The sequence below is a fragment of the Ornithodoros turicata genome, chromosome 7, assembly GCF_037126465.1.
Source record: "Ornithodoros turicata isolate Travis chromosome 7, ASM3712646v1, whole genome shotgun sequence".
In the NCBI taxonomy this organism is placed as follows: Eukaryota; Metazoa; Arthropoda; class Arachnida; order Ixodida; family Argasidae; genus Ornithodoros; species Ornithodoros turicata.
The window spans coordinates 26239139-26266888 of record NC_088207.1 but is presented as its reverse complement, the minus strand read 5'-3'; the positions used below and the strand labels follow the sequence as shown (position 1 = coordinate 26266888).

Sequence of the window (27750 nt, the reverse complement as noted above, 5' to 3'; positions counted from 1 at the left end):
AGCGGCTCTTAGACGAGCCATTCTTGATACGCTCCGAAACGGTCCCACATTCGTAGCACCGTATCGCAAAACCAGTCTTGGTGCTCTGCCATCCGGACTGTCAAGAGCATTGTGTCTCCTGAGAGGTGTTCCTCCTTTAATGAAATGCGTAAAACACCATCTGTCTAGTGCAGAGAGAAATATCCATTGTGTGTTCAAGGTCATAGGGGTGATGCGCATCCCCAGAAGTATCCCCATATCCCTGTTTCCCCAATTGTGAAAGTGGTCTGTTTGACATGTTAAAGCGACGGTCCCATCCGGAAACCCATCTATGAAACTGCTGGCACTATATGTTCGGCACCGGCCGACAATTTAGCTAGTAATTTTTTTTTCATCCAAAAAGCGCTTAGATATTAAACATATAAGATTTAAAGATGAGCGCCGCCTCCGCAGCTGCAGAAGCTCCAGCGGCGTGATGTCACTCCCTAAGCGGAGTGGTGAGATTGTGGCGCTCGGAGGAAGGAAGGCGCCATCCAGACGTCCCGTAACTCTATGAGACACTCGCACGTCTGTGGCATTCATTTTCTCAAGGTCGCGCCCTCATTGGTTCTTAGGGGGCGATGCTTTCTCGTTTTTCCAGAGAGGGAATTCCAGAATACTCTTAACAACCAGCATCTGCTCTTGTCACATATTCTGTCGAACAGTCAAGCTACGGCACTATTTTGTGTGGGATTTTGGATACCGTGCTCGGGGGTCCAGGAGCAATAAAATGACGCTACAATTTCGAAATCAACTGGAACGGATGCGACCGTCTCTTTACAGCCATGATTACTGTGCTGCCAAAAAATAAATAACAAAACAAACACTCGTTTTACTCATTCAGTCACTTGCACTGATTTAGTCGAACATATGGCAAGCATTTGGAGGAAAAGAAGAGCTCACTTTCGTGAAATATCGTTGCGCAGTCAACGGGAAGTCGCTCGTAGAAAAACCTCCTGCAAGCAAGGTTCGCAGCCCTCCGTCCTCCCAGAAGGCAAGCGGGGATGAGGACACACCCAAAAATGGCACGATTGATGACCTCCTACTTGCCAGTAGCATAGCAATGGACACGGACAGCACTAGGGTCAGCCTGGAAGAGGAGCTTGGGTGAGTAGAAAGTCTTACCTTCTGCCGGCGAAATCTTCATGCAAAGACAATCCTCTAAGTCAGTGTCACTCAGTTTTCCACTCTTGTTGAAAAACTTGAAGTTTTCAACTACCTGTATGAGAGACGTCTACAAAGCAAGTTCCATTTGCAAATATTGGTGTTGCCGTGGTATGTGTTAAATGTTAGCGTGGTAAAAAAGTAACCTTGACTAGGCAAATTTCCGAGTTCACTTTGCAAAAATTTACATAATCAAACTTACGTTACATGACATGCATATCAGAAGGTGGCAAAAACCTAATTTGAAGAAATGCTGTTGACAGCATGATCCTAGGTAGCGTAGTTCTTTTATTTGAATTCAACGACACGTTTTCTGGGACACCCTGTATATAGCCTTGTTATCGATGAATTATTTTGTATGCGTTAAAAATAAACCTCAGTGCCCTCTGTTGTTATGCTGTTAAGTTTAGTAGCAGAAGTTCATGTTTCAGGATCCTCCCAAGAAACCACAATACATTAGACACCTTCCTGCACATGCCATCAATATGGGCTTTCCATCGCAACTCGTGGGTTATGGTCTTGTTAACATTCAGACTCATTTGCCAGGATTCAAACCATTCCTAAGCATGGTGCAGACAGTAATTAAGTTTGAGTTGATCATCCCTGTTCTATGTTAAATTTAGGTGCACAATCATCGGGAAACACCACAATATTAACTAGCAATTTTTCGCAAATATCAATTATAAAAATCTGAAAGAGCAAAGGACTCAACACCGGCCCTTGTGGTACGCCTGATGCAATTTCTAACATTCCAGACTGGAAGCTATCTAAGCAAACGTACTGATTGCGCATACTAAGGCAGTTGAATATTTTATCATTCTATAAGACAGCTTTCAACTTGCACAACAATTTAGCATGAGAGACCCGGTCAAACACCATGGAGAAGTCCACGATTATAACATCCATCTGCCCTTTTTTTATTTATGATGGAAGCCAAAGTTATGCACTGTATCTACAAGCTGGGTGACTGCTGACAACATCTTTCAGAAGATTCTTCTCAATTCTCATCGATTCTCTTCAATGATAATTGAAACCTTGTGGCCATTGATCATGCACGTTGTGCCAAGTGTGTAACATGTAAAGTTCTCAAAGAGCATTGGATTGGATTCTCTTCAATGATCATTGATACCAAACGCCATTGAACATACGTAGTGCCATCAAACGTGTAGCATGCCAGGCTCTCAAAGAGGATTTGATTGAATTAGATTGGATTCTCTTCAATCATCATTGAAACTAATGGCCATTGCACATGCACAAAGCACCACCAAGCGTGTAACATGTCAAGTTCTTAAAGAGTACTGGACTGGAGCACTGGATTGGATTGGATTCTCTTCAATGATTATTAAAACCAATGGCCATTGAACATGCATGTAGCACCGCCAAGCATGTAACGTGTCATGTCTCAAAGAGCACTGAATACAATGCTCTCCGACACTCTTGACACATTACATGCCTGGAGGTGTGACGCACATATTCAATGACCATTTGGTTTCAGTGATCATTGAAAATTGCCCATGTGACAGGGATATTGCTCTCCTTAGATCACAGCATGGACCACATTCTTAGTCCCAGGCCTGGCCCGAGCCAGAGAAATTTATACGCTACCCAGCCCGGCCCAGTGTACCATGCTGTAAAATTTGACTGTGGCTAACTAACAGAGGGGCAATCCACGTCTCTCTCACTTAGTCTCTCTTCTCTCATAATATCGTTTCTCTATGTGATGCGGAAATACAGCTTGGGTCAAAAGTTTACATAACACCGGGGTGTCGCTTTTCTCTATTGGAGCGATGCCCTAGCAGCTAACAGGAGCTGACACACATATTGAGAGAGGGATACAATAGCCGGTCACCCGTTCCTTATTCAATCTCTTCCTGATAGCTAGCAAGTGGCCAGTGAAGGAATATGCCGGTCTGAAAGAGCACTAATGCTTCCACATGTAAATTAACCTTCCACGTGTAAATAAACCTCAATAGCTGGAGACAGTACTTGTGGTGTGTTCGTCCTTCATTTTTGCTCCTGCATGTCTGATAATGTAAGCACGCCAGTGCCGTGTTCCGTAAATTTTTGTCCAAAGCGGTACTACATAATTACATAATTAATTTCTAGTTTTGGGAAGTGTGATGTCATGGGGTGCCCAATGTAACAACGCGTCTGGCAACATTGCCCCTTGAAGGTCGATTTCCGTCTCCTCACCACAGCCGATGGCAGTCTTCCAACGTGGTGACGGAGGGAGGAAGCGCACGTTGTTGTGAGGAGAGAGATGCCAACTCTTGGTGACATCACGTACTCCTGAAGAACCCGAAACTATGAAGTTTTGGGTTCCCAAAGAGTGGGTGAAGCCAGCGAGATACCAGTAGTTTTTTACTCTCTAGGGACATCTAGGAACATCTAGGAAATGGTGCATGACACATTTTACCTACGGGTAAGTCCTACACAACAGAATAGACGGTCTTGAAACTGGCATCCTATGATGAGCATGCTGACAACTTGCAGGTCAAAGTGCTCGGTTCACATGTACTATGAAAGGCGCAATAGAAAGTTGCAATACATGGCTGACACTCTTTGTATGTGTCTAGAAATGTGACCAAGTATTTTCTAATTCGATTTGTGTGTTATTTTTGGAAGTCTGACTACGTTGATAGAAATGAAATGATAAAAACTATTGTACAAATTACAGATATATTATTACATAATATGTACTAACTTCCTGGCACTCTTGCATTGCCTACAGCGGTGGCAGGGCCTCACCATCAACACGGGACGCCATACAAGGGATGCTGTCCATGTCAAAAAGTGCTTTTACATTTGGACCCGAAGGTGCAACTGGACAAACTGCGCAACTATTGCGGGAAGGTCCCCTAAGCAGTGGACTAGCCCTCCTCAAGGGAGGAGCACAAAGGGGCAACACTCACAAGCCCAACTTTATGCAACTGCGTCGCCCAGGGTTTCGGAATGATGACCAGGATGATGAAGACCTCGAAGAGTCGCTCAAGAAGTGCCACCAGGATGAAGAATTTGGTAAGTAACAGTTGCGTAGAAGCGTACTGTTCCCACAAAACCACAGGGTATTATTATAGAATCATGTAGACACAGGAGCGTTATCATAGAATCATGTAGACACAGGCGTGTTATCTGTGCAGTGATGCCCGTTCTTCTTTCCTTTGGTCTTATCTTTCCCACATTGATTTTAAGGACAGAAATGTGAAGCTAACGAATGTAAATATACGTTGAGAGGGCGTTACATGTGCAAGTGTGTTTGCTGAGAAATAGGAAATTCTGCATAGTTTTCAAACTTCTTGCCAGAATTAAATTAAGCGGCCGTGGTACACCACTTGGTAGTGTGTCCTCCCACCGATCCCAATGTTTGGGTACGTTCCCGGCTTGGGATGCACGGAACTTCGTGACAGGGTGCGAATTGCTTAGACATGCCATCTTCCGCGAGGGACATCAAATATGGTGTGCTGAGCCTTCGATGCACGTTAAAGAACCCTCAGGTGGGCAAAACTAACCTACAGACTGACTGCTGTGGCGTTGCTCATTAGCACAGTTGTCTCGTGACATAAACTACAGATTATGATTATCTAAGGTAAATTATTAAATTGATCACCAGTTAACGTGTTTCTCAAACTCGAGCAAATGTTGGGGTAGCAAAGCAAATGGGGTCTTTCTAGTGCAGTAATGAGTTTATGTGATACGAATAATTGTAACTCTGCTTTATAGAGGCCCTAAAACACAAACATAACGTCTGCAGCATAGCGTATGCACTCGTATGGTTTTGTACAGTTTTCGACCTCAGTGTCTAAAGTGCAGAGGTTTCTCCCCGCAGAATGAAAGTTGCTGTTACCTTGACATAGTAGCACAGTAGATCAGGCAATTAAACATACAAAGAAGTTCCTCATAGTAACGAAGGAAGTTCGTTGTTCACAATTTAAGCACAAGGAGTGAATCGTAATCAAAGCTTTCACTTTGCGAGAGACACTTTTTCATTTTGGTGCCTCTGCAACTGGAAGCAATGCAGGTTGCTCGCAAGTGTCTCTGAAAATGCAGCGAACACCAAAGTAGATGCAAGGCCTGCCCCTGCTATGCATAATCATTCTTTGAAGGTTCCCATTTAGTGTACAGTAAAACCCGCGGATAGCGATATCGCGTATAACGATATCACTCGTAAAACGATGGTTCATGATTTTACCGTCAAAATATACATTGGTTCTATGGGGAAACGACCCGCGTATAGCGATGGAGACCGCGGTTCCGAGTACTCGTATAACGATGTTGGACGCTGTCCTGTGCGCGTAACCACGCGGCGATTTTCGCCGCGGTAAGATACAGTAGGGTCTCGATGCTACGAATCTCAGGGGGTAGCGGAAAAAATTCGTACCATCCGAAATTCACATCAAAAGAATTAAACCAAAATAAAAATTGAGGCAAGAAAATAGACAGCGACCCGTATTTGGCCAATGCTGCTCGAATTCGCGAGATGATTCAAAAGTCCTAGCACGTGCTTTCCACCCGCGAGTCGCGCGACAGTGTTCTAAAGCGAGCTTCTCCTGAAGCACGCAGGCGTTAGGTGAAGCCGACTTGCGGAATGATGACGTGTAGTGTTGCTAGAAGTTGTCCTGCTATGTTGTCTGGTTCCCTCCACGAGTTCTGATCGCTGTTTTCCCAAGCTACTGCGATGTCACACAGCTTCGCGTTTCTTTCTTTTTTTTTTAGCATCTGTTTAATTTATTATTATTATTTTTTTGCTAAACGGGGGGTGGCGCGCGACTTTTCGGGGACGCGCTATTTAGGTCAGCCCTCGTTTAACGATGTATCCCGTATAACGATGGAATTCGCGATTACCGTCAATATCGTTATACGCGGGTTTCACTGTATATTTTGATTTGTACTTGCATAGCTATACTAAAGGGCATAAAATCTCTCCTATTGTCCAGTTTACCCCGGCTTGGATGCCTCAGACGATGAACTGCACGTTTTTAAGCCGAGAGGACGATCCAAACGAGATGAAGCATGGAACCCCAAAGGTCAGTACAGTGTCATAGTTGTCTTTTTATTAATTTTTATTATTGAAGTCAACATTACATGTCTATGTGTCATCTGTTTACATTCTTACGCGACAATCTAGCGTAGTTATCTATTTTACCGCATTACAAAAGAATCACTTCCTTTGTAGCAAAGTTGGTTCCAAATTGCCCCAAGCCTGCAAGGCCAGTCCGAGAGGGAACCAAAAAGGAAGCCATCGAGACAGGCCTAGCAGAGGCAGCCGCCAAATTAGCAGATAAACCGGTGAGACAGATTTAATTTTCGTTTCGTTTTTCTTTTCTCAATTTCCATATGACCAAAAAAGAAGTCTCGTAAAAAGACTAGGGATGTGCTACCCGAACCCGCGAATGCACGAATCCTCGAATCCTAGGCAGGTATTCGAGATTCGCGAATCCAAATCCCAGTGCACAAAATGGCGAATCGAATCTTTCGAAGCCACCAACCACGTTTGTTTGTTTGTCCGCCGAAAGCCTCATTGGCCGACAGGCATTTTCTTGTTTGTTTTTTATATTGCGCTTGAACTGTTCTGGAATTGTTCAGACAAGAACTATTACATTACAAGTTTAAAAGTAACCTGGTTTTGCTTTTGATTTTTTCTTAGTTTTATGGAAATAATTCCGACTTGAGAATTTATACATCTCTTGTAGTTGATGAACAACATGTTAAATAAATTACGTTTAAGAAGAACTTTATGGGTATATTTTTTTAAACTGAAAGCATTATTTAATTTGTTTTTCATTAAACAAAGGCATCATATTCTGCTTCAAGGCACTTTTCACTGGAAGTGTTTTTTTTTCCCTGGCTTTTTGAACTCTTTCTTAAAGAAAGGATTCGAAAGATCTGAGATTCGTAAGATTTGTGGATTCATAGAACCTTCCTTGGATTCGGATTCGGATTCGAAAAATTATGGATTCGTCCCATCTCTAAAAAAGACCTATTAGAAGGTGTGTCTCTGTGTAAGAAAAGCTCCGTTTCCTTTCAGCCACCAAGGCGGTCGTATCACAGGAAAAAGCCTCCACCGCCTAAGCCCAAAGAGGAGGCGTATGATCCTGGCCCATCTACTTCATCAGCATCCAGCAAGAAACCACCACTCTCTCCAGATGCTTTCAGATGTGAGTACTTTTAGAATTCTCGTCACGTGAGTTCTCATCATGGCCGAAGTAAGCCAGACATGTGTAAAATACCCTGAGACACAAAGTGTATTTTGTTATTCACTAAATGTGATAGCTATTCCTTACAGAATTTAATTTGCCATTGTGTCACAGTGAATGGTTTTACCTTCACTTGAGCGTTGACAATATGCTTGTAAGGCAAAGTTTATCTGTTTATTTTTTCACCGTGGTAGTTAATTTCCCAAATCCTGCAAATTTTACAGGTTGTTTTGTTCTCACAGTGCTCACATGTTACACCCCAAAACTTCTTCAGCTTCATCTTCCTTTTATTTATTTTTTTCATTTGCATATTCATCACGTTACCAGCGGCATGACTGCCTCTACCTTCCTACGTGAAGGCAGTGAGTCAGCAACAAAAATGAAACATATGCCGAAACCGTAGATTTTTAAGACTAGATTATGGTACAAAAACCACTTCAAGGCCTGTGCTTTTCATTCAGCATAATATCCCTGTCAGATGGGCACACTTACGGCCTTAACGGGTACGGCCTTAAGTGCATACGATCTTTATTTATTTATTTATTTCCATACACATCAAGGGCCCAGAGGGCATTACATGAGGGGGATGGGCCAGGCAACATGTACATACTCAACAACAAGTGTACAACAAGTCTTAATCTTTAACTTTTTGTCAGACAGTCAGCCATATGGCCTTTGCGACGAAACTGAGATGTAAAGGCAACAGAGTTCCCGTGAGACCTAATTCGTCTTACGGAGACCTACTTACTTCAGACCTAATTTGTTATTCGAAACTGCCAAAGTCCCGTCACCAAACGCCATGAACAAGTGCATTGCGCAAATTTCCTTCAATTCGAAATAAAATGTTTTTATGAGATGTAATTTTCCATCAACTTTTTTCGCATTCAAGAACTCGCATTTTTGCAGTTTGTTTCTCATTCTGTCAGCTTGTAGTGATACCCTCAAAAAACTGCACTCTGTTGTCTCCATCCAAAATTCTGCGTGCCCAACAAAGCATCTAAAGCAAATATCGTTTTTTGTTGTATTTTTCAAATGGGTTAAGCACCAACGAACTGTTATTTTTGGGTACTCATAGCACGAACAAATGTGGTTTCACTACATTCCATTCAACGTTTGCAGATGTGTTTATCAGTGTAGACATCATTAGCAAAACGCCTTCACGAATACCATCTGGCATCCTCCTAAACCTCCCAGGGTTTAAGGCCGTTTTCTGGCTATGGCCTTCTCTTAATTCTGTAACCTTAAAGGCCGCATGTGTGCCCATCTGACAGAAGTATAAAACTGTAACCATTTACAACAACCGTGACGATTGCTGGTCTAAAATACTTTTTGGCCAAAATGCAAAAATGCTCTCCCAAGCACTTCACTGTGAAGGCAAATCGCAGACATTTAAGCACCCCTGACATTTCCTAGTGCTGTCGACGTCACCGTTTTCTTAGTTACACCCGGTGTATTTGCCTTTACTGTGTTCCTTCCAGTGAGAAAGCCCAAGAAAGGTTTTGCAACAGCAAAGCAGCGCCTCGGAAAGATACTGAAGATTCACAAGATGATCTACTGAGAGCCGAAACTTCCATTTTGTGTACATAATCGTCCTCACCCATAAGCCATTTTATTATACTTGTCATCATCCGTAACACTCATCAGCACCCAGTCATCCTAACCCGTCAAGGCGCATGTCTTTTAGATCCTCATTTGTCTTTGTAACAGAGTATATTTATGAAGGTTCAAATGATTTACAATGCAGAGGGCCGCCTTGCAACCCTTGGCGTCATGTGTACACCTGCTGTGCTAGCTGTGCTGGCTTTTTGGCTACTTTAGTGCTATTGCAAGATGAATACTGTTAGAGAACATCATGTGACATTCTTTCTTCCTTTTTTTTTTTTCTTAATGCTTCTTAAGCTTCTTTTTCTATAGACTTTGTGTCAGCATTTCTAGCTGTGGGGCCATGTTCTCCCCGTTCACCGAGAGCTTTCTTGTCAGATTAACTTAATTCTGTCGAGACAGGGTTAAAGGGGCGCTAAACTGCAAGAGTTTATCCTCGCCATGACCTACTAGATTATAACGACCATGTCATAGGCACCCGTTCCCAGCACCGCATTTGGAAGCTAGCGGTGGCGCTACTCATCGGCCCGGTTATTGCTTCCTCAACTTCTGCAATACTTTGTACGTACTTCAGCTTACCTTAGTATTTTTGTACAAACGGTGGATGTCCCACGGAAGATGTTTCATTCTAAAGTTGATTTTCATCATCATTCTACGTGTTTTCATAGGAGCTATTGCTGTCGTCTGCTACGGTAGCCATACGTCCGCTTCTGCGCATTCAAAGTTCAAATTTCCATTGTCCAATCATGATGTAGATCTCGCGGACCAATGAGTAGCGCCCCTAGCGGATCGTGCGGATGGGCTCCTCATAGGGGTTGCCGATTGTGCCGATCGTTATAATCTAGTAGGTCATGATCCTAGCAGAACGGAAGGTGCCATCACGTCGACACCAACATGAAAGTAACTTGGACTCACCAGTTGCGTTGTTTGTGAATAATGAGCGAGGGAAACAACAAGTTAACCTCTAGAAGTGCAGGCACAGACGCCTCAGATTGGTTTCCTCAAACGATCTTCCACAATGATTGGACAAATTCATTTGGGGAGACCAGTGAGAGCCCGCTCTGCATTGTCAGCCTTCTTAAGGAGAGGAAGAGGGAATGTGCAAATCGCGGTTTCTTTTGTTGCTAAATCACGAATGATGCTACCGAGGAATTCCGCTCCTTTTGTGTTGTTGTCAAAGTAACGGCATCTTTGACTGTCCATGAGGAGAAATTTTTGCACTTTAGTGCCCCTTTAAGCGATCAATCTTGCAACGAGCATGTTACGTAATTAATTGGGGTCTCACTGGTTATGCTTAACATGGTTAACATACATCACAGTTTTTAAAAAGACTGAGTGTTCTACGCGAATGAAACCAACTGAATGTTGTTAGCAGTCGTACGTCCCCGTTGCCAGTATATGATTTTCATCTACCTAATCAATCAATTAGATAAGATTTAACTGTGTGCTAGGCTGAGTGCTTTTTGATGCACTCTGTAACCTTCCAGTCATCGCCTCAAACCTTAAACCAATATTTTAAAAGTTAGCTAATTAATCTTGTCTGATTAATTAATTAGACAAAATGAAAAACTACTGGTAGCAATACTTAGAGATGAAAAATTTCTAGAAATTTTTACCTGCTGGAAAGAACGAGATTTTTCACTCTTGCACGACTTTACTAGCAAACATTGGAGAGGAAATAGTAGTTGATGTAAATTACAAAGAATTATATTAGTTCAGTAGCAAGGAAGCAGACCTGCTGTTAAAATGAGGAAGACAGTAGTGAACGAGAACACTTTAGTGACAGTTCAACCATACTATGCATGACAAACGCATCACGATGGCGATTGGTCAGTTTGTCTCGACGAGGCATGCGTTTGTTGATATTTTGACCCCATATACACCCTGTATTTTATCAGTACTCTTGCTCTTTTTTTCTTCTTTTCTTTCCTTTTTTTTTTTTTTTTTTCACGTCAAGGGGGAAAAAGTTTAGAAAAACCAGTCTTCCCCACCACCACCATACTTTTCAATTATTTTTTGTGAGGCTCTCTTTTTTTTTTAGGCAACAACAATCCATTGGTTTCGCTTGCATATCGCTCTCCATCCTTTTTAAAGCCGTTGTGCATGTTAATTGGGACACCCTGTATACCAGTATGGGGACAATCAGTGGAACAGATCTGCAAAGCTTAGAGTTAAACGTAGCTTGCTGGATACGTTCTGGATATGACCCAGATAAGTTCTTTCTTTTTTCTCATGGCTCATTCGTTAATTACACAACAGCATTAAGTTAATGGCCTTTGCAATTGTACGAGCTAGACAGATGAGCCCAATCCACTCGTGAGGAAAAAGCGTGTGTACTACCACCATGGCTTTATTCTTGCAAACATGCAAAATATGTCACAATGTGTCGAAGTACATTTGGTTTGGGAAATGGTCTAGCATGATATATCTAGAACGCAGATACTGCCGCCGGGTTTCGAGGGAACAGCCCTTTGGAAGCAGTTATAACTTGAGGATTTTTTGTTAGGGTACTCCAGCAATAGTGTGTCCTTTAGAGGCTAAGCATTGCAAAAATGTCCATTGCAAGTTGCTTGGTGCGCACCATTTGATGTCTTTTATGTGATTGCTTTTCTAGCACCTGCCTTTTAGTGTTAAGGGCCCGGTTTTGGAGGCAAACATGCAGTGCGAGGCCCGTTCTGTTTACTGAATGTAACAAAACATGTATCCAGTGCAAAGACAAAGAGGAGCAGGCATGTGATTGACATCAGGATCCGGCGCAGAAAAACCAGAGGGGCAGCAAAGATAAAGGCTAACAGGAAAATGCCCTGCACTCTAGAGAAGAAATTGCTCAACTGAGCACATGAAACGAGTCACTAGGACGGCACGGTTAACCACCGGTTGAACACAACCGTGTTATAACGTAAAAGTGGAATGCTAGGATGCTGGTGTGGATGCAAATAAGGTAACATTTGCCTTGACAGAATGCAAAGTACACAGCACGAGACCCGTACGTTCTGTCTTATGTCTCTCTTCTCCCTCAAACCCGAGGAAATGTTACCTTATTAGTGCGACGTTGTGCCTCTGTAATGAAGCCCAAAAAGCTTCCCAAGATTTCCCACAACATCTATAAGGTAGCCTTTGCTTCATCAGTCCTACAAGAGGACCCTTCCGTGTAGATAGTGACTCCCAGTTTATTGCCTGCGTGATATGTAGTGGAAATTTCTTCCTGCTTCCCAGTGAAAGAAGCGGCCTCTCAAAGTGTTGCGGAGCTACGCGTTTTGTTTTTCGACGATGACTGCGTGTTCATTCTTTTGTCATCCTGTTTTTCAAAGTACCCAAACACAATGCAGCAAACGAAAACAAAGTCGGTATGTGGGCTGTCGCCTAAGTGTTGCACTGGCTATTGAAAGTGGTTGCTGTGAAAATAGGGCAGCACAAGAAAGGTTTGCAGACGCTCATCATTTTGTGGCTTTTGTGATCTCGGTGCATTTGTGTCATGGGGAACAAGACGTATGTCAGCATTTTGTGGTGCCACTCACTCAGTTTCCTCCAAAGTTCTCATACCCCATAGAAGTAGTGGGCGCACCTTTTCTGTTATGTTTAGCTAGTGGCTAAAACTTAGTGCTTCTAACATTTTAGTTTCCTCACATAGCCACATGATGCTAGTAACGACACGCTTTATTGAACGGTGGATAACAGAAGTGACTGGAGAGAAAGAAAATACTGTTTCCAGACAACTGTTCGAAGGAAGTTAGTTGAGCATGCTGGTGTTGCAAGACCTTGTAAAAGTTTCTGATTTCTCACTAATAATGTCCAACATGGCCACTGCTACTGCATGCTACTACTTGTATTGCTACAATATGAATACTTCACTTAGTGCCGCATTTTAGGGCAATCGGCGGTTTATACAGAACTCGGAGATTGGGGAAAGTGCACCTCATACTCCAGATGTAAAATCAGAAGCTTCAAATGCGTTTGAGGGGATGCATAAATCTCTGAAAGGCATGCAGAAGTTAATCTTAACCGTTGCGACCGCCGCAACAGTCCTTTTAAATTAAAATTGTGAGCGGGTGTTGTCATCAAGCGTGCTTTGCTGTAAATTATTTATTTTTGTATAGTTGTGTCTGTACCTTAATGAGACAAGGATTGTGGCTCGCTAAGTACGAAAACTGTTAAAATGGCTCTGAAAGCAGAGTTTTTGACATTGAGATGTTTTCTCTGACCAGCTTCCTGCTTCCACATGTGTATGGTGAAATGAGGAGTACCTTTATGTTTTATGAAGCATTGTAAATACTTGTACATACACTGTGCATATTCTATAAATAAAAAGGATGAAGGCATAAACCATACTTGGGTTACAATTTCTCTGTTCACTGCGAGTGCAGTGTAACTCGAGAGGTTGTTGCAAAGTTCCATTGACCATTGACGTTCATTGACGTAATGCTTCAAAGGAAACAGCACCTCTCAGAGCAGTGACGATATAATGTCGAGTTCTGCACTTTTCTATTTTTTGTTTATCTGTTTTTCCCTAAAATGAAGAAGATGAAAGAAAAAATACTTGGGAGAATCAATGACCGCCTCACCTATGAAGCTGTGTCACCTACCAGTCAGTTATTAGCAGTTGAGCATGCAGCGGTTGATGGCGAGAGTAGCAAAAACCAAGATGTGATGCGCCTGCAGTCGAGATAAGCCACAATACGCTGCGGGCAATTCCATATTGCAGTCATTGAGTGATATTGAAGGGGAAAGGCGTAACTAATATGATGTCATGTGTCATTCAGTACAGTAAGAACAGCACCAGGCAGTATAAAGCACTGCATTTTCTCAATTATCTTCAAATCTACATCGTGATGAAGAGTCATGTGGAATGGGACTGGCATATAGAGGCATGTCCACACGTCAATTACCATTATTCAATTAAAGTCCACCCATGTAGATGCTGATATGTGACATCACGACTCACATTATGCAAAATCTCGTATGAGGAGATGATGTTAACAATGCTCTTAAACAGTACCTTTATTTTAAAATATTGATTCTGTACAACAGGACATAATAAATCACAGTATGTCAGGCAAGGCCAAGCAGTGTACTAAGCACTTGTAGAAGTGCTGCACGCTGCAAGCAATACAAGAGCACGGGACAGGGATCTACCCAGGACTTTCATCTCAGGGGGTGTTGGAGACCTGCAGCATGGTGTGGCACCCATATTTGCTGCTTTCTTGGCCTTGCTAGCAGGCATTTTAGCGTGTGTGTATTGGTGGGTGGGAGGGTTGCAAGGTCTTCAGGGGGCACTAGGGGTGGGGGTGGGGGGCTGAAAAAATCCTTTGTCTGGGCCATCTAGCCGCACCACGTAGGGCCCTTGGAGACCCTTCTGGAAAGTGGAAGGCTGCAGGACAACCGGAAGTGTGACGTCATCTGAGCAGCTCTTGTGCTTCATGCAACGGGAAGCAGCGCGAGCACCTTAGCGTGGAAGCCAATCGCTCTCCACCGTGCCGGCGACGTAACAGGTTGCGTAAGCGCATGCGCGCAAGCGGCGCGACCACGCCAACCACGCCGGCTCGCGACCACGTGAATTACGTTTGTGCGGGCTGCTCCTCTGGCTGCTCGCGCAACTCACGGCGGCCGCTAAAGTATGAGCCGGGTTCCTCTTCGCAGTCACCAGGGTTTGGGAAATCCCTCTTGCCGACCAATACGCGCCGCGCCGGGTGTTGAGCGCTTATCGCGCGCTCAATGGGCAGCAGAGCCGTCGGCGCCGCCGCCGCTCCGACTAGCACAGGCTCTTTTTTTTTCTTTCTCCGTTGCCCCAGCTACTCCTCTGTCGAACTCGGATGCGGGGATTCCCTCATCATGTATGGAGCACATCCCTACCTGGGATGCCCGGGAGCACCTTTCTCTCCGCGCGTACTTCAAAGTTCGCGCGCAATGCGGAAGAGCCCGGCACCCTGGCACCGTACCGACTGTTTAAAACGCGTGGCATTTCGGGTGACAACGGGTTGTGTTGGAAAATGTGCCACTCTTCCTTGTACGGAGGTGACTTAATCATTCCTCTCGTTCATCAACGCAAAAAACAAAACAAAAACGTATACATGATGATCTTTTCTTGACCGTTCTCTCAAAGTTGCATATTTTTAGGTTTCTCAGTGCCATACTGACGTAGTTTTCGGACATTTGGACAAATGCATCCCCTACAAAAATGCCACGGTCTGAATCAAGTCTTGAACTCGTTCATGCATGGACACATTGCTTGTGTTGCAAATAATTAAAGTGAATTGGTTTCCCGTTAGGGGGACTTCACAGTGAAGTGGTCGTGATACGTTATGAAGAGGCGTGCTGTTCGCTTTATGTTTTTGCAGTGAAGTCGTTTACAACGCAGATGCCATGGAGCCCGAATGTTTGTGCAGTTGTTTGTACGAGCTGTCCGGAGTGGTATTCTTGACAAGAGTTCAGCGTTCAGCCCGTTTGACGTACAATGCATAGGTCACCTCATCAGTCCCTCCGTCGAGTACTATGCATTCCGGATATGATACTTTTTTATCCAATGAGAATTCGCCATCTTATAATCTAGATCCAATGAGACGTCGACATCACGAAATCTGACCAATGAGATTTTAGGCGCTTCGTGACAAGCCCGGATCTCAAGATGGCGGCGGAGTCAGCCGCTCCGTTAGAAGAAAGATGCGAAGTCCTTACGATGGATGAGGGGCCGCATTTAAACGAGGTATGTGCACCAGGTTCCTAGCAAAGTGGCAGCAGCTACGATTCGTCCTAGCACTGCTCGTGTACGCTCCGTGAAGTTTTATGTTTCGGAGAAATCTTTGTTTATTATCGAAACAGTAGGCTTAATCAACGGTACGGTCGTTTTGGTCAGCAGTCGTGAAGAAATACGCGTCACTTACAGCCATGTAGTCTGGAAGTAGCAGACAGTCCTTTTTCTCATTGCGTTATCCGATGCATATTGGTCCTTTCGAGCCTATTATTTTTGCATGGTGAGCCGTACTTACTTTGTGTAAACTGTAATTACACTCAATGTCTGGGCGTGACGCTATGCGAGACAGACACACCGACATATTTTTCCTGGAATTCAGTTTGTGGCGAAATCTTAATATCTTAGAATTCAGCATGCAAAAAAATCATTGTGTTCTTATCGCACATGACATACTCACCGATTCGATACAACTTTTATTGATTTTCCTTACGTGATAGTTCAATCGCTGAACATGAATCTCGAGGTTGCCTCTACAGACCTTTTGCAGTTAAATAGCTGCACCCTTGTGCTGGTGGAGCAACAGTCGTATTAAACATATTGAGATGCTTCCTTCTGGCAGCTTACTCGTCTGCACTCTACTGTGCCGCATTGACCTAAGTAACTTTATCTGTACAAACATGCAGCAGCGCAAAATGCACTTTGTCGAAAGGTTGCAAAACCTTTCGCGACTTTTGTTTTTACATGACATATTTCCTCGGTTGCTTTCGCCTGCTGTTGCTAGTGTTGTGTTGAAGTTATTTTTATAGCCCTGGACGTTGTTTCAATGAGAAGATAGCTTTTGTTCAATCGCTTCGTGCTTGGGCACTTTGGATCGCTAGTATACAATAAATTTGGCATAACCGCGGACATTGTCTACCGTTAGGGTATACGTAAAATTATGTATACATTAGATAGGCGTTTGTGAATGTTTCATAATAATGGCTATATGTTTGCCGTAATTCCTGTCACAACCACACGTTCTTCGTGCCTGAGGCGAACCGGACGGGTGCCATTTTTAACGTGTAATTGATGTGTGTGTTTATGTATGTTTGTAGTGGTTGTAAATTGCTTCTCGCGTTCCGAGAGTCATGTAGAGCACAATGTGCAACCACCAGTGGCAACAACCTTAAGAAAATGGAAGTGAAAACGATGACTAGAATAATTACAAAAGCCACTGCAGCTTTGTAAATGGTCACATGAGGAACTCTCTTGTGTCAGATGACAATTTATCAACTCTGGTGCATTCTCACTTTTGCTCCTTCTGTGGTAGAAGTCCTGCATTTTGGACTATTTACATGCATAAGGTAGTGTTGCGTGTGTCTGCTACATTGCTATGTGCACTTGCAGTGCTGTGCTAATTGAGGTTGTAGTGCCTACGCTTTCCATAATGGCTTGACAGAAAGCTAAGCCATCAGGGTCAACATTCTGCTGCCCATTAATTTACGTGTCAAGGAAAAGTGTTGAATATTATGACAAGACCCCAAAACACATACTATGTACTGTATGCGACACGGTTGTCTGAAATCTGCAAGAGCGTGTCAGGCTGGTGTAGCGAACCGAGGTCGTCAGTTAGTACTGCCTTCGCCTCACTTCCGTGACTAGTAGGGCACCCTAGCGGTGACTACGCTGTGACAACGCCACCAGACGGGAAAGATGGTCCAATAATGTCGCGTCGTCTGCAAGCTTTTCCTCGTGCGCTCTGTTCGGGAGGCTGAGTAGATAAGGAATAATGACTTGTCCGTTTGTTCTTTTTATTCGTTATGTAATATGCGACTTGCTGCATTGCGGTGACATGCAAGCGAAGAAGAGGAGCATACTCCTCAACTAAAAGAAATGGAGCAGCAGACCCCAAATTCAGGCATCACCAAGCTCCAAAACGCATCTACTTCTACTCTCTCTCTACTCTAATGGTTTGAATGCTCCTCTTCTTTTGTTCCTACTTAGATTCTTTTTTTCTTGCATGCCTTCTTTTTGAGTTACGTTAGCTTGCTTTAAGTTGCAAGAAAAGTAACTGAAACTAAAATGCAATTCAATTCCAGTTACTCAGCCATCAAATGTAATCGAGTTATTCTTGAATTACTTCAGGGTATGTACCTGTAAAGTGACCAGATGGTAAATGGCTTCCTACAGGAAGTGAGGTTTATTAAGCAGGCTTGATTGCAGGCGGATCCAGACCTTTCTTTCTTTCTTTCTTTCTTTCTTTCTTTCTTTCTTTCTTTCTTTCTTTTTGAGCGGGGGGGGGGGGGTTCATTGTCGAAGTGCGTAATGGAGGAGGGGAGTAGAGGAAAACTAATATGTAACCTTGCTCGACTTTGTGGGGAAGGAGACCCCTACCCCACCCACCCATGGATCCACCACTGCTTGACTGGGCCCAATGTTCATGTGCACAATAAAATGCATGCATAGAAAATAAAGCACATTGTAGGTCTTAGCACTACTCATGTGACTTGCCATTAGAATAGAATATTTATTTGAAGTTCTCATTAACAGCCTATAGGCCTTGGTGATGGTGCACATACAAATCCAATCAGCAACCAAATAACATCCGATTTTAAATACACCAGAACAGTAGAACTGGAAAGTAAAAAGCAAAACTGAAAACAGTGACTAATTTACAACTTGTAGAATTCAGCAATGAACGAAAAATGTTGACATTAGAATTAAATATGTCAATAGGTATAAAATATTTCATGTAAAGAAGAAGGATCCACCATATTAGGCATAAATATGAGTGAGTGCTGACATGAAATATTGCAGAACTTCGGACATGCTTAAAAGGAACACACTACGCAATAGATACAGAAAGGTCAGCACAGTCATATATGCCATGCAAGCACTTATACAGGAAAAGAATATTGTGCGTTGTTCTACCTGAACTCAAGTTGCTACAGGTTCAGCATGTCCAGCAAGCTGTGATAGGCTTAATAAATAACATGTCCAACATATCTGCCATAAAATATCCGAACGAAACACCTCTGTACTTGTTTTTTTCCCTGTTAGTTGAAGAAATTGTATTCCAGAAAACAGAAGCGGATTTGAGTTTTGTACATGCCAAGGTAGGGTAGAGGAAGGGAGTTGCCTCAGGACAGAAGCCGCCGATATTTCGAAATATTGGCGGCTTCTGTCCTGAGGCAACTCCCTTCCTACACCTCTACCGGTTCACTGGATTTCTACCCATCTAAGGTAGGGTAAAGTATTTTAAAACGCCGTTAAAACGCTCCTTGAAAAAGAATGCGTCCAAATGATAGTTGAACAGCCACAGTACTGACATCCAAAAACTGTGTTAAAACCTTGTTTCGCGCATTTGCTATGTCAATAAGCACAAGAAAAGTTCTTAAAAAAAACTTGGGCATAATAGAAAATGATTAGGCTTTCACAATGTACAATATTGAAGACAGGTGTACAACAGACTCGCTTAAGCCACTGTGCTCCTAAGAACAGCACATTTTCCAGCTGTGCACAATTTTCAGTCTGCTTCATAACATGTCCACAACACGGAATTGATGTATAGTCTGGACAATGTGTAGCCTCGCAGAGAAGTTGTACAAGGTATTGTGTGCACACATGTTGTGTGATATCTCGGCACTTTTTGCTTGGCCAGTGAGCACTGGCATTTTTAATTTTTATTTTAGTAATTTATCTTTCATTTTTTGCTGATACATACACAACAAAGAGTACAAAAACACTTTACGATCCCACAGCCTAAGGCTAGTTCCCATTTTGCTGCAGTTACTTGTCTGTCTTCCACTTCAGAAATGCATTAAGGAGCATGAAAGGAAAGAAAAGAAAAAAAAAAGTGTCAGGAGGAACAGAAATTAGGATTCCAAGCCCTGGGATACAGATTCGTAAAAAAAAAAAGTACACGTGCAGTGCACAATCCTGGTGCACAAGAGAGCGTTCATTCTTACGGGTCAGTAAAGCCCTTTCACTTGACTGCAAGCCTGTGACATCAAGATCACCACTGCTGCGCATGTTCTTGTAAACTAATGTTCTCAAGAAATTTGCACTTCCCAAAGGAAATATTTTGCGTGGCAGTTACTGAACATAGTGCGTTCATATCATGCGATTAAAAAAAAAATGTTCAAAGTGCCTTCCGTACTTCTTTAAGAGGTGTGGAATCACCCACACTCGAGAACAAAACTGGGGTTCTCGGCATGCTTTCTGGACGAATTTTGTCACAGTTCCCCTTGAAGTCAGCCCAGGACGCATACTAACCCCCACTCCTTCCTGCTGTCCTCTCTCAATCTGTCCACGTCGGTACGCCGCTGATAGCCACAGTTGCTTCGGACTTGCTTTTGACATACGCAGAGATGGGTACGTTGTCCTGGAAAGTGTCCTGATTTTTCAGCGTTCCCTGTCCCACTTTTGTCCCGATTTTAGTAATATTTTTGTTCCGCTAATCCCAGCTCTACACATCACCATTCACTTCGCAGATCCTGAGGCAGTACTCGTCACTCTAAAGTAGTTGTGCATATATCGGTGTCGTATATAAAAGTGCCAACATCCACAATCAACAGCTACTGCTGAAATTCGCGTTACACAATCGTAACTGTCCCGTAATTTTTAAAATTTTTTTGACAGGATTGCAAGAAATGCAATGCGATTCTGCTGGTCACCCCAGGACTTAATAGTCCAGTCACACGGGCAGTCTTCAATGACCATTGAGACCAGTGGCCATTGAACATGTGCGTAGCGCCACCAAGCGAATAACATGTCAACTACTCAAAGATCATTGAATCCAATGCTAGCTTAGAGGTTGACACGTTATATGCTAGGTGGCGCTACGTGCATGTTCAATGGCCATTGGTCTTAATGTTCATTGAAGACTGCCCGTGTGACAGGGGTTGTTATCCACCATAGAACTTGCCGTTGCCCTCCTCTCAGACTATTCATGTAGGGTTGATTAACGTCATCAACATATCTAATGTGACGGTCAGTCTTGGTTAAAACATTTTACTGGGCAGTGGTCAATCTTGGAACACAATATATATATATATATAAAAGAAAAAAGAAACAGCATTGTGGCATGGAAAAGGGGAACGAAAAAAATGTAGCTCAATGCGTAACTGTTGCCTGGGTATGAGTTAGGGGCAAAACATATCCGGGTTGTTGTTACAGCTACTAATTTCTAAAGAAAATACCTGGATGTCGTGATTAAGTAGAGACCTTTCAGAATTGTTTTATTTGAGATACATTTATTTGGTGGGGGTCTTATTATATTTTTTTCCTCTGGCTAATGGTTTAATTTAATGTCTACACGCTTCTTAAGTTGAGAACCGGTCTCTAGTCTCAGCATCATATCTCGTTCTCTGAAGCACCCAGTGAATCAAACTGCAGTGGGTGCATGGGTTACGTGTCCATTGCTATATAGCAGATTCCAGACAGTGGCATATCCATGGGGAAGGCCATTGGGCGATCCTCCAAAAAAAGGAAAAAATCCCCCCCTCCAAAAAAAAAGGAAAAATCAGTTTAAGAATTAGGTTTCCCACTCTCCCCGACCCCACTACGCACTTCAAGAAACTGTCACACAGTCACACAATTTTGCTTCCAAGTACCTTATAGGGTACTCCTTTCTTTGTCACCCTTTACAGTTATAGCATTGACAATGGTGAGTTTGATGACTTGTGTGGACAACCTTGTGCTTATTTATGCTATTGTTGCATGGTAGAATTGCTGCATGCAACTCTAGTATTGATGCTAGTATGCATGGCTAGTATTGAAATTTGTGCCTGATAAGATGGTACACACTGCCACCCATGCCGTATGCCTTGTCTTTTTGGTCGTGTGACATCGATGATGTCATAGCCAGGTTCCATAGGTTAAGTAAGGGAAACCAGCGGTAAAGACGCAGACAAGACAAATAGAAGCAGGACAAGCACGTGCTGGATTTTGCTCATAGGTCACGCTGCACTGGTTATTTTGAGTAAGATCAACTGTTTTTCAACACATTGTAGTTGATGAGGCTGCCTACCTAACCGTTTTTTTCTCTGCACAAAATTGGAGAAACATACCAATGCCAGATTGGATTTTGCATTGATGGCCATCATTCAATTTTTTTGTACAGACAAGCACTAAGGTTTTGAAAAACCTGTGGTCTTTTGACTTAGGTCATGCCATTGTCTTGCATTATGTCTGACATTTCACTGGGCATATACAGTCATTCTAACTCACAATACGGCTTGTCTTTTCCATGATTATGAATTATATATTATTTCATGCCTAATGAAAACACAGGTATATGAAATCTACTATTTCGTCTAAATGGAACTACTTCATCCGAGCACTCTGCATGCTACCAATGTGACCTACGCAAGAAAAAATAGATAAATAAATTGGTTGATTATTGTGTAGTGGTGTGTCACCAGACCACATACGAATGTAGCACATTTGCATGGTGCATTTGGACACTTAGATATATGCATTTTGTTTACGATACAGGAAATATTTTGTTCTTGACAAGACAGGTGCTACCAAATCCTGCTACAAATGCCTATAACTCCTCAGTGTAGTAGAATGCTAACATTATTTTCACTGAGTTGTATAGCAGGATGAACAGGTCTTAGCAATTATCGTTGCCTGCTGCACCCTTTCAGCAGTTTTTCATTCACATTCCCTATGTATATATAAAAAACATGATAACCCAATGTCATTTTGCATTTAAAGGCTCTATATTCGAAAACAGTTTATGAGTACCAAACCCATAATTTGGTGGCATATTTTCCACTCAAACATATTCATGGTGAACATTGCAAGCAGACTACAAATTTATTTCAAGCAGGGACATAACAGGGGTCACACTGGATTTGATTTGTTTTCCCCTTCATGTAATTCATTTGTTATATTTATGTAATACTATACAAGTCACATAACATCAAATATAATGTAACACTACACACCATAACATCACATGACTTGACATGCAGCATCATGTACCGTCGCCTTTGACATCATGTGTGAGTGCCACTTCTCTTTTGGAATGAGCTTGTCAGTAAGCTTGAGTTGCAGACGTAGTTTTTCTCCTAGGCAGCAGAGCCTGCTCCTGAGGATTCAGGTGGTAACATGGGCGGGAACATTATTGAGAAAATATGCAAATTATGAAGAAATGGAGACAAATGTAGCATGTTCCTTCTTCTTGGATGTGTAAAGTTGATCTCCAAAATGAGCTAAGCCTTTTTTTTTCTTTTTTGAGAAAAAGTCTGTTGTGTGCGCATGACAACTCTTTTTGCCACACGGCTTGTTTTTCGTGTACCCATATTTTGGTCCTCTGGTTCCACCTGTTGGTCACCTATCTCAACTTTGGCGAACAATGACTTGACTCCTTTTGGAAATCAGCTCTTCATATGCAGTGCACTTCATATGTTCAGGCATTTACTGCACTGCTATCACTTCACATCCCTGAACCTTCTGAATGCGTACAATATTTCCCTCTGGTTCCTTCAGTGCTATGTTAATTGTATGCATTATATGAATGAATTAAATAAAAATGATTGATGATTGATTGATTGAATATTCCAGCAGGAGCTCCGGCAAGGCCCGTCAGGTGGGAGGGTTGACCCAGGACATTATGGGGGCGGCGGAAAGAGAACAGCTCCACGAATGGTACTCTGCGAGTTCCTCCGGTGCCTGGAAGAATGTGGAGCAGGGCACCGATACGATCCTTGGAGGCAAGCCAGCACGTTAACGTCTTGTTGGATATCCCTCACCTCCTGGTGGAAACAGCTACCGTTCCTAGAGGCTGCGAAGGCGCTTACACTGTGAGTAAATGTGGACTCTTGCTTTGACAAGCGTGGGACAATGCATGGGCATCCCAATGATAGATAATACAGCTGAATCCCTTTAAACTGAACTTCAAGGGACCTGGAGAATCTGTCCCGTTTATCGGGAGCTCCATTTACTGAGTTGTGTGCGAGATGTTAAATACAGTCACGTCTCGCTTATCCAGAGCTCAGATATGCGGAAAACTCGTTATCCGGAGTACATTACCGGGAACGAACCTGCTACCATTGGATCTGGTTTCTGTTATCCGGAATTCGTTATCCGTATCCGGACAGCAAGTACGGGAACCAATCTTCCAAGACCTAGGTCATTCTGATTCGCTTATCCAGAAAAGTGTCAACGTCCTCTATCCCTGGCACGTGCTGTGTCCGCATTATTCCGAAAAATCGTGTCGCATCTCACCTGGGCATTTCGTACTGTTTGGCTACTACTTTCTACTGGCTGCTGATTTCGAGCAGTTCAGTTTGTGTGAATTTTTTAAGTAACAATCTTTTCCTCGTTTCCTTTACTGGAGCTGTAAAGAAATTTTTTCGGGCTTCCCGGGAAGTTTGCTTCCTTAGTCTCTATAGCAGTAGACAGAACATCTTGGGGGTACTAGTACCGTATAGGTGATCAACACCTTTACGGTAATCGTCGGGGTAGCCCTGTGTGTTTATCATATACAGCACACGCTAGTCTCTGGTGCACCAAATTGGTTCAATTACTCCAGTGACATAACTATACGGTCAGACTTGGCACACACAACTTATTATATTTATAGCCACAATGCTACACGGTAAAGGTGAGACGCCATATCACTTTGAATGACTTTGCTTAGCTGCACTATCTAGTACATAGTGTAGTACAGCTTGGGACAAAAGTTTACGGAACACCCTGGTGTCATGTCATGTTCCTCCATTCGGGTGACACACCAGCAGCAAACAGCAGGCAGCATAGAGACTGAGAGATGGATAGAATAGGTGGTCACCCATTTCTTATTCAATCCCTTCTTGGTATCTAACAGGGGGTCGATCAGACGAAGAAATCAGCTAGTGCCGTGTTCCGTAAACTTTTGTCCCGAGCTGTACCTCATAGTCAAGTCCCAGCGGCCCAGTCCCCAACGTCCAAGGCCGGAAGCTGCCATGATAGAAAAAGCCACAGCCCTTCAACACGTTAACGCCACTCTGCTTTCGTATTCCTCATATCCAATCCAAGTCGTGTTTTTCCTCTGGTCTCTGTGTGTGAGGTGTCTTGTCTGCTGTCATTGTATGTGCGCTTGGGTTGCTTTCTGTTCCGTAAGGAAAGAAGTGCATTGCAAACTGTCGACTGTAGCAGGTGAGAACGGCTCACGGAGCCGGTAGGAGAAACCATCTGTGATACGTTAGGACATGATGGCTCAGTTGTGAGACTGCCTTATTCGCCAGCTGGGTTTCTAGGTATAGTAATATCTCAGTTGTAACAAACTCGACTGTCATGCACAACGTGTTTGTTGGGTGTGATGGCTCAGTTGTGAGATTGCCTTACTCGCCAGCTGGGTTTCTAGGTATAGTAATATCTCGGTTGTGACAAACGCGACTGTCATGCACAGTGTGTTTGTTATACCCAAGCTAGTTATATGTGGAGATGGCAGGAAATGGTACTTGGTTCAACGCGTACAGGTGGTCAGGTGAAATTAGTCGGATATCGTTTTTACGCATGCTACGCATAATCGTTTTAAGGCGTACTAATCATTCATCATCTTCTTACATCTCCGCACATCGTGCATTCGTGTTGGAGAGGCAAAGTACGGCCACGGCAGTGGGCGGCCAGAGGTAATGGTGTTTGTGTTTGTAGTAAGCGAAGCGTTCATGGGAAGTCGTTTGTTACACCCGTTGGGCATTTTCATAGGACTAATGCAAAGGTTGACGGTTGTGCCATGTATAGCCGAAATTTCGTTTTAATGAAGCAATGAAGTGGTATTGAACGTGGCTCGAAACCCCACTTCAGTCATCAAGCACACTACTACGAATCACCATGCAATTTTTGTTCCGTTGAATTCGGTCGGGTCACCACGCGATGGAATGTACAGAAGGTCAGTGAAAACAATAATGAAAAGGAACTGCCAGGCCCGACGTCGTTAGTCTGCACTCTGCGCCTCTTCAGTGACCTTCAGAAAAATTGTCTGCTGCGATCCCTTGACACCGACACCTCTCCGATGTGACGCTCTCCCGTTGGCTCTCTGCTGCCGTTCGCCTGATCCGCAAACACTAACCACGTCAACAACATCTGCAGGTGGTGAGGACGCTACCAACCCAAACCAAAACCATTGACAAAGCCAAAAATTGAGCGCATGCCTAGTGCTCCACGTTTGAGATTCAGCCATAAATATATTTTTTTGCCGCACAGCCCAAACAACGGAAAATTAAAAACATATTGGGGGTCACTTTATTGCTCCGTTAAAGGGACAGTCTCGTACACCCTGCCCCCTCTCATAAAGTGTACCACTCGATTGGCCTTTGTTGAATATGGAATACTGCGACCCCAACAAAACATATCACGGTTATTAAATAACCGAATTAAATTGATAGAGATTGCAGAGCATGCCGCGATCTGCGTTGGCAACAATAACAATGGCCACGTTGTCCTGCGGGAAAGCCCGTGATATGATACAGAAATCGGCTGCTTTTGCGCACGCTAGTGCACCGGCGTGAGCAGACAACTTTCAGAAGCTACTGGGGACCGCGGCAACTCTCGTACATTTTCTTTCAGTTCTCAGGTGAAAAACACACATTCTCAGAAGTGGCAAACATGGTGGTTTAGAGCAACTATGTTAATCCTGAGAGACAAGTTAAAAGTCGCGGGACAACCCCGCCCACAATCACAAATCTGAAGCTGCCGACCATCGGTGCGTGCGGTCGCATTAGAGCTCCAACGAAAAATATATTACGCGGGCTTCCATTACACTCCCTGTTGCACACAGATCATGTTTTGAAATGAAGTGTCGCTGACGACGTACATGGAGAAGGAGCGCGTGTTTATTTAAAAACCGCATTAAGTACTCGTGGTAAGAAAACACGTGACTTAGCTTCTACGTATCCTATTATGCGCCACATTATCGGAGACCCCACAGTCAATGCTCGGACTACATTCTCTGCTCGTGGAGATATATGCCTGAGTGTCCCCATTTCGAGAGCAAAGGGGATGACTCAACCCGATATTAAAATATCGGGAAGTGAGGTAAATTCTGAACACTTGAAATGCACAAGATAGCCAGTTCAAACCGGGGTGTCAGACCCGAACTGAAAACCGAACCCGAACCATTAATTCTGCTGGAACCGAACCCGAACCAGACCGGAAATTTCCACGACACTGTTGAACCTGAACCGGAGCAGAACCAGAAAACATAACAGTAACCTTTTCGCAACAAAACGGTTCTGACATAAAGGGGTCGGCATAAGAGGAACAAGGACATAACAAGGACATATTGGTCTCCATATCATGGATTTCGCAAATTTTCACCTAGCAGTCAAATGAGGACGCATAGTAAGTATGCTTTCAGCGTCTTTTTTAACACTTTGAAGCGCAGTTGTCCTCGTGAACACCGCAGCTATCGCTCCACGCACGCGCTGCGTTGTCTGCTCTCGATGCAGGAGTCGCCACGAGGGCGCTTTCAAATGCTGGGTTTCCCAGGCAAACAACGCAGCCGTCCTCTGCTAGCAACTGCTGATTTTCTGAAAGGCCTTCTTTCGTCCGCAGAATGAATCAGGAATGGAATAGGCCGTTTGTTTAGCTCTATAAGACAAACATGTGGTTAAGCAAGCTCCCAACATTTCCATTTACGCGTGAGCAGTATAAATTAAACGAGCCAGAAACATGAGAAGTGGAGAAGGATCGTACGCAGAACGGTGCATGTATGATCGGTGCTGGTTTGAAAAATAGATGTAGTTCTGCTTACTGGTAGTGCAGCAGTGTTGTGACACATTGCCTTTCTGTTGTGGATTAACTGCTACACAGCTGTGAGCTCGGACAGAACAAGGCTCGCACACTTATTTTCTACATGCTTCAGCACGGTTTCAGATCGATTCATGCTGCGAATGCAGTGTGACTGAGCAGTACCACCACCTATGTAAAATGCTGTATATCTTGTTTGGTTTCCTTTAAGTGTATCTTGCTGACATTGTACGTGTGAAAAACGTGGAATCAATACACTGGCAGGACTCCACCACTTCATCAGCGTCGACGCTATTTGCAAGTGTTCATCCACTTCTCCTTTCTTTCGCTAAAGGGGGTACCCGGCCACTAAAAAAGTCA

The 27750-nt window shown here is 43.4% G+C and overlaps 2 protein-coding genes across 4 annotated transcripts in view; both read left to right on the top strand.

The window, feature by feature from the left end:
• The window catches only part of LOC135400717 (histone lysine demethylase PHF8-like), a 30753-nt gene extending 17452 nt beyond the window's left edge, over nt 1-13301 (top strand). The window contains exons 15-20 of the mRNA XM_064632582.1: nt 945-1125; nt 3914-4200; nt 6117-6206; nt 6356-6468; nt 7208-7337; nt 8855-13301. Coding sequence (XP_064488652.1) covers nt 945-1125; nt 3914-4200; nt 6117-6206; nt 6356-6468; nt 7208-7337; nt 8855-8934 — 881 coding nt within the window. The 3' untranslated portion in view covers nt 8935-13301. The remainder of the gene's footprint in view (nt 1-944; nt 1126-3913; nt 4201-6116; nt 6207-6355; nt 6469-7207; nt 7338-8854) is intronic.
• A 1958-nt stretch (nt 13302-15259) lies between these two features.
• The window catches only part of LOC135400716 (mucin-17-like), a 31158-nt gene continuing 18667 nt past the window's right edge, over nt 15260-27750 (top strand). For 2 of the 3 annotated variants that reach the window (XM_064632581.1, XM_064632579.1), the window contains exons 1-2: nt 15260-15678; nt 23221-23459. In XM_064632581.1, the coding sequence (XP_064488651.1) occupies nt 15601-15678; nt 23221-23459 (317 nt within the window). In that variant the 5' untranslated portion in view covers nt 15260-15600. The remainder of the gene's footprint in view (nt 15679-23220; nt 23460-27750) is intronic. The other variant, XM_064632580.1, reaches the window with a different exon arrangement.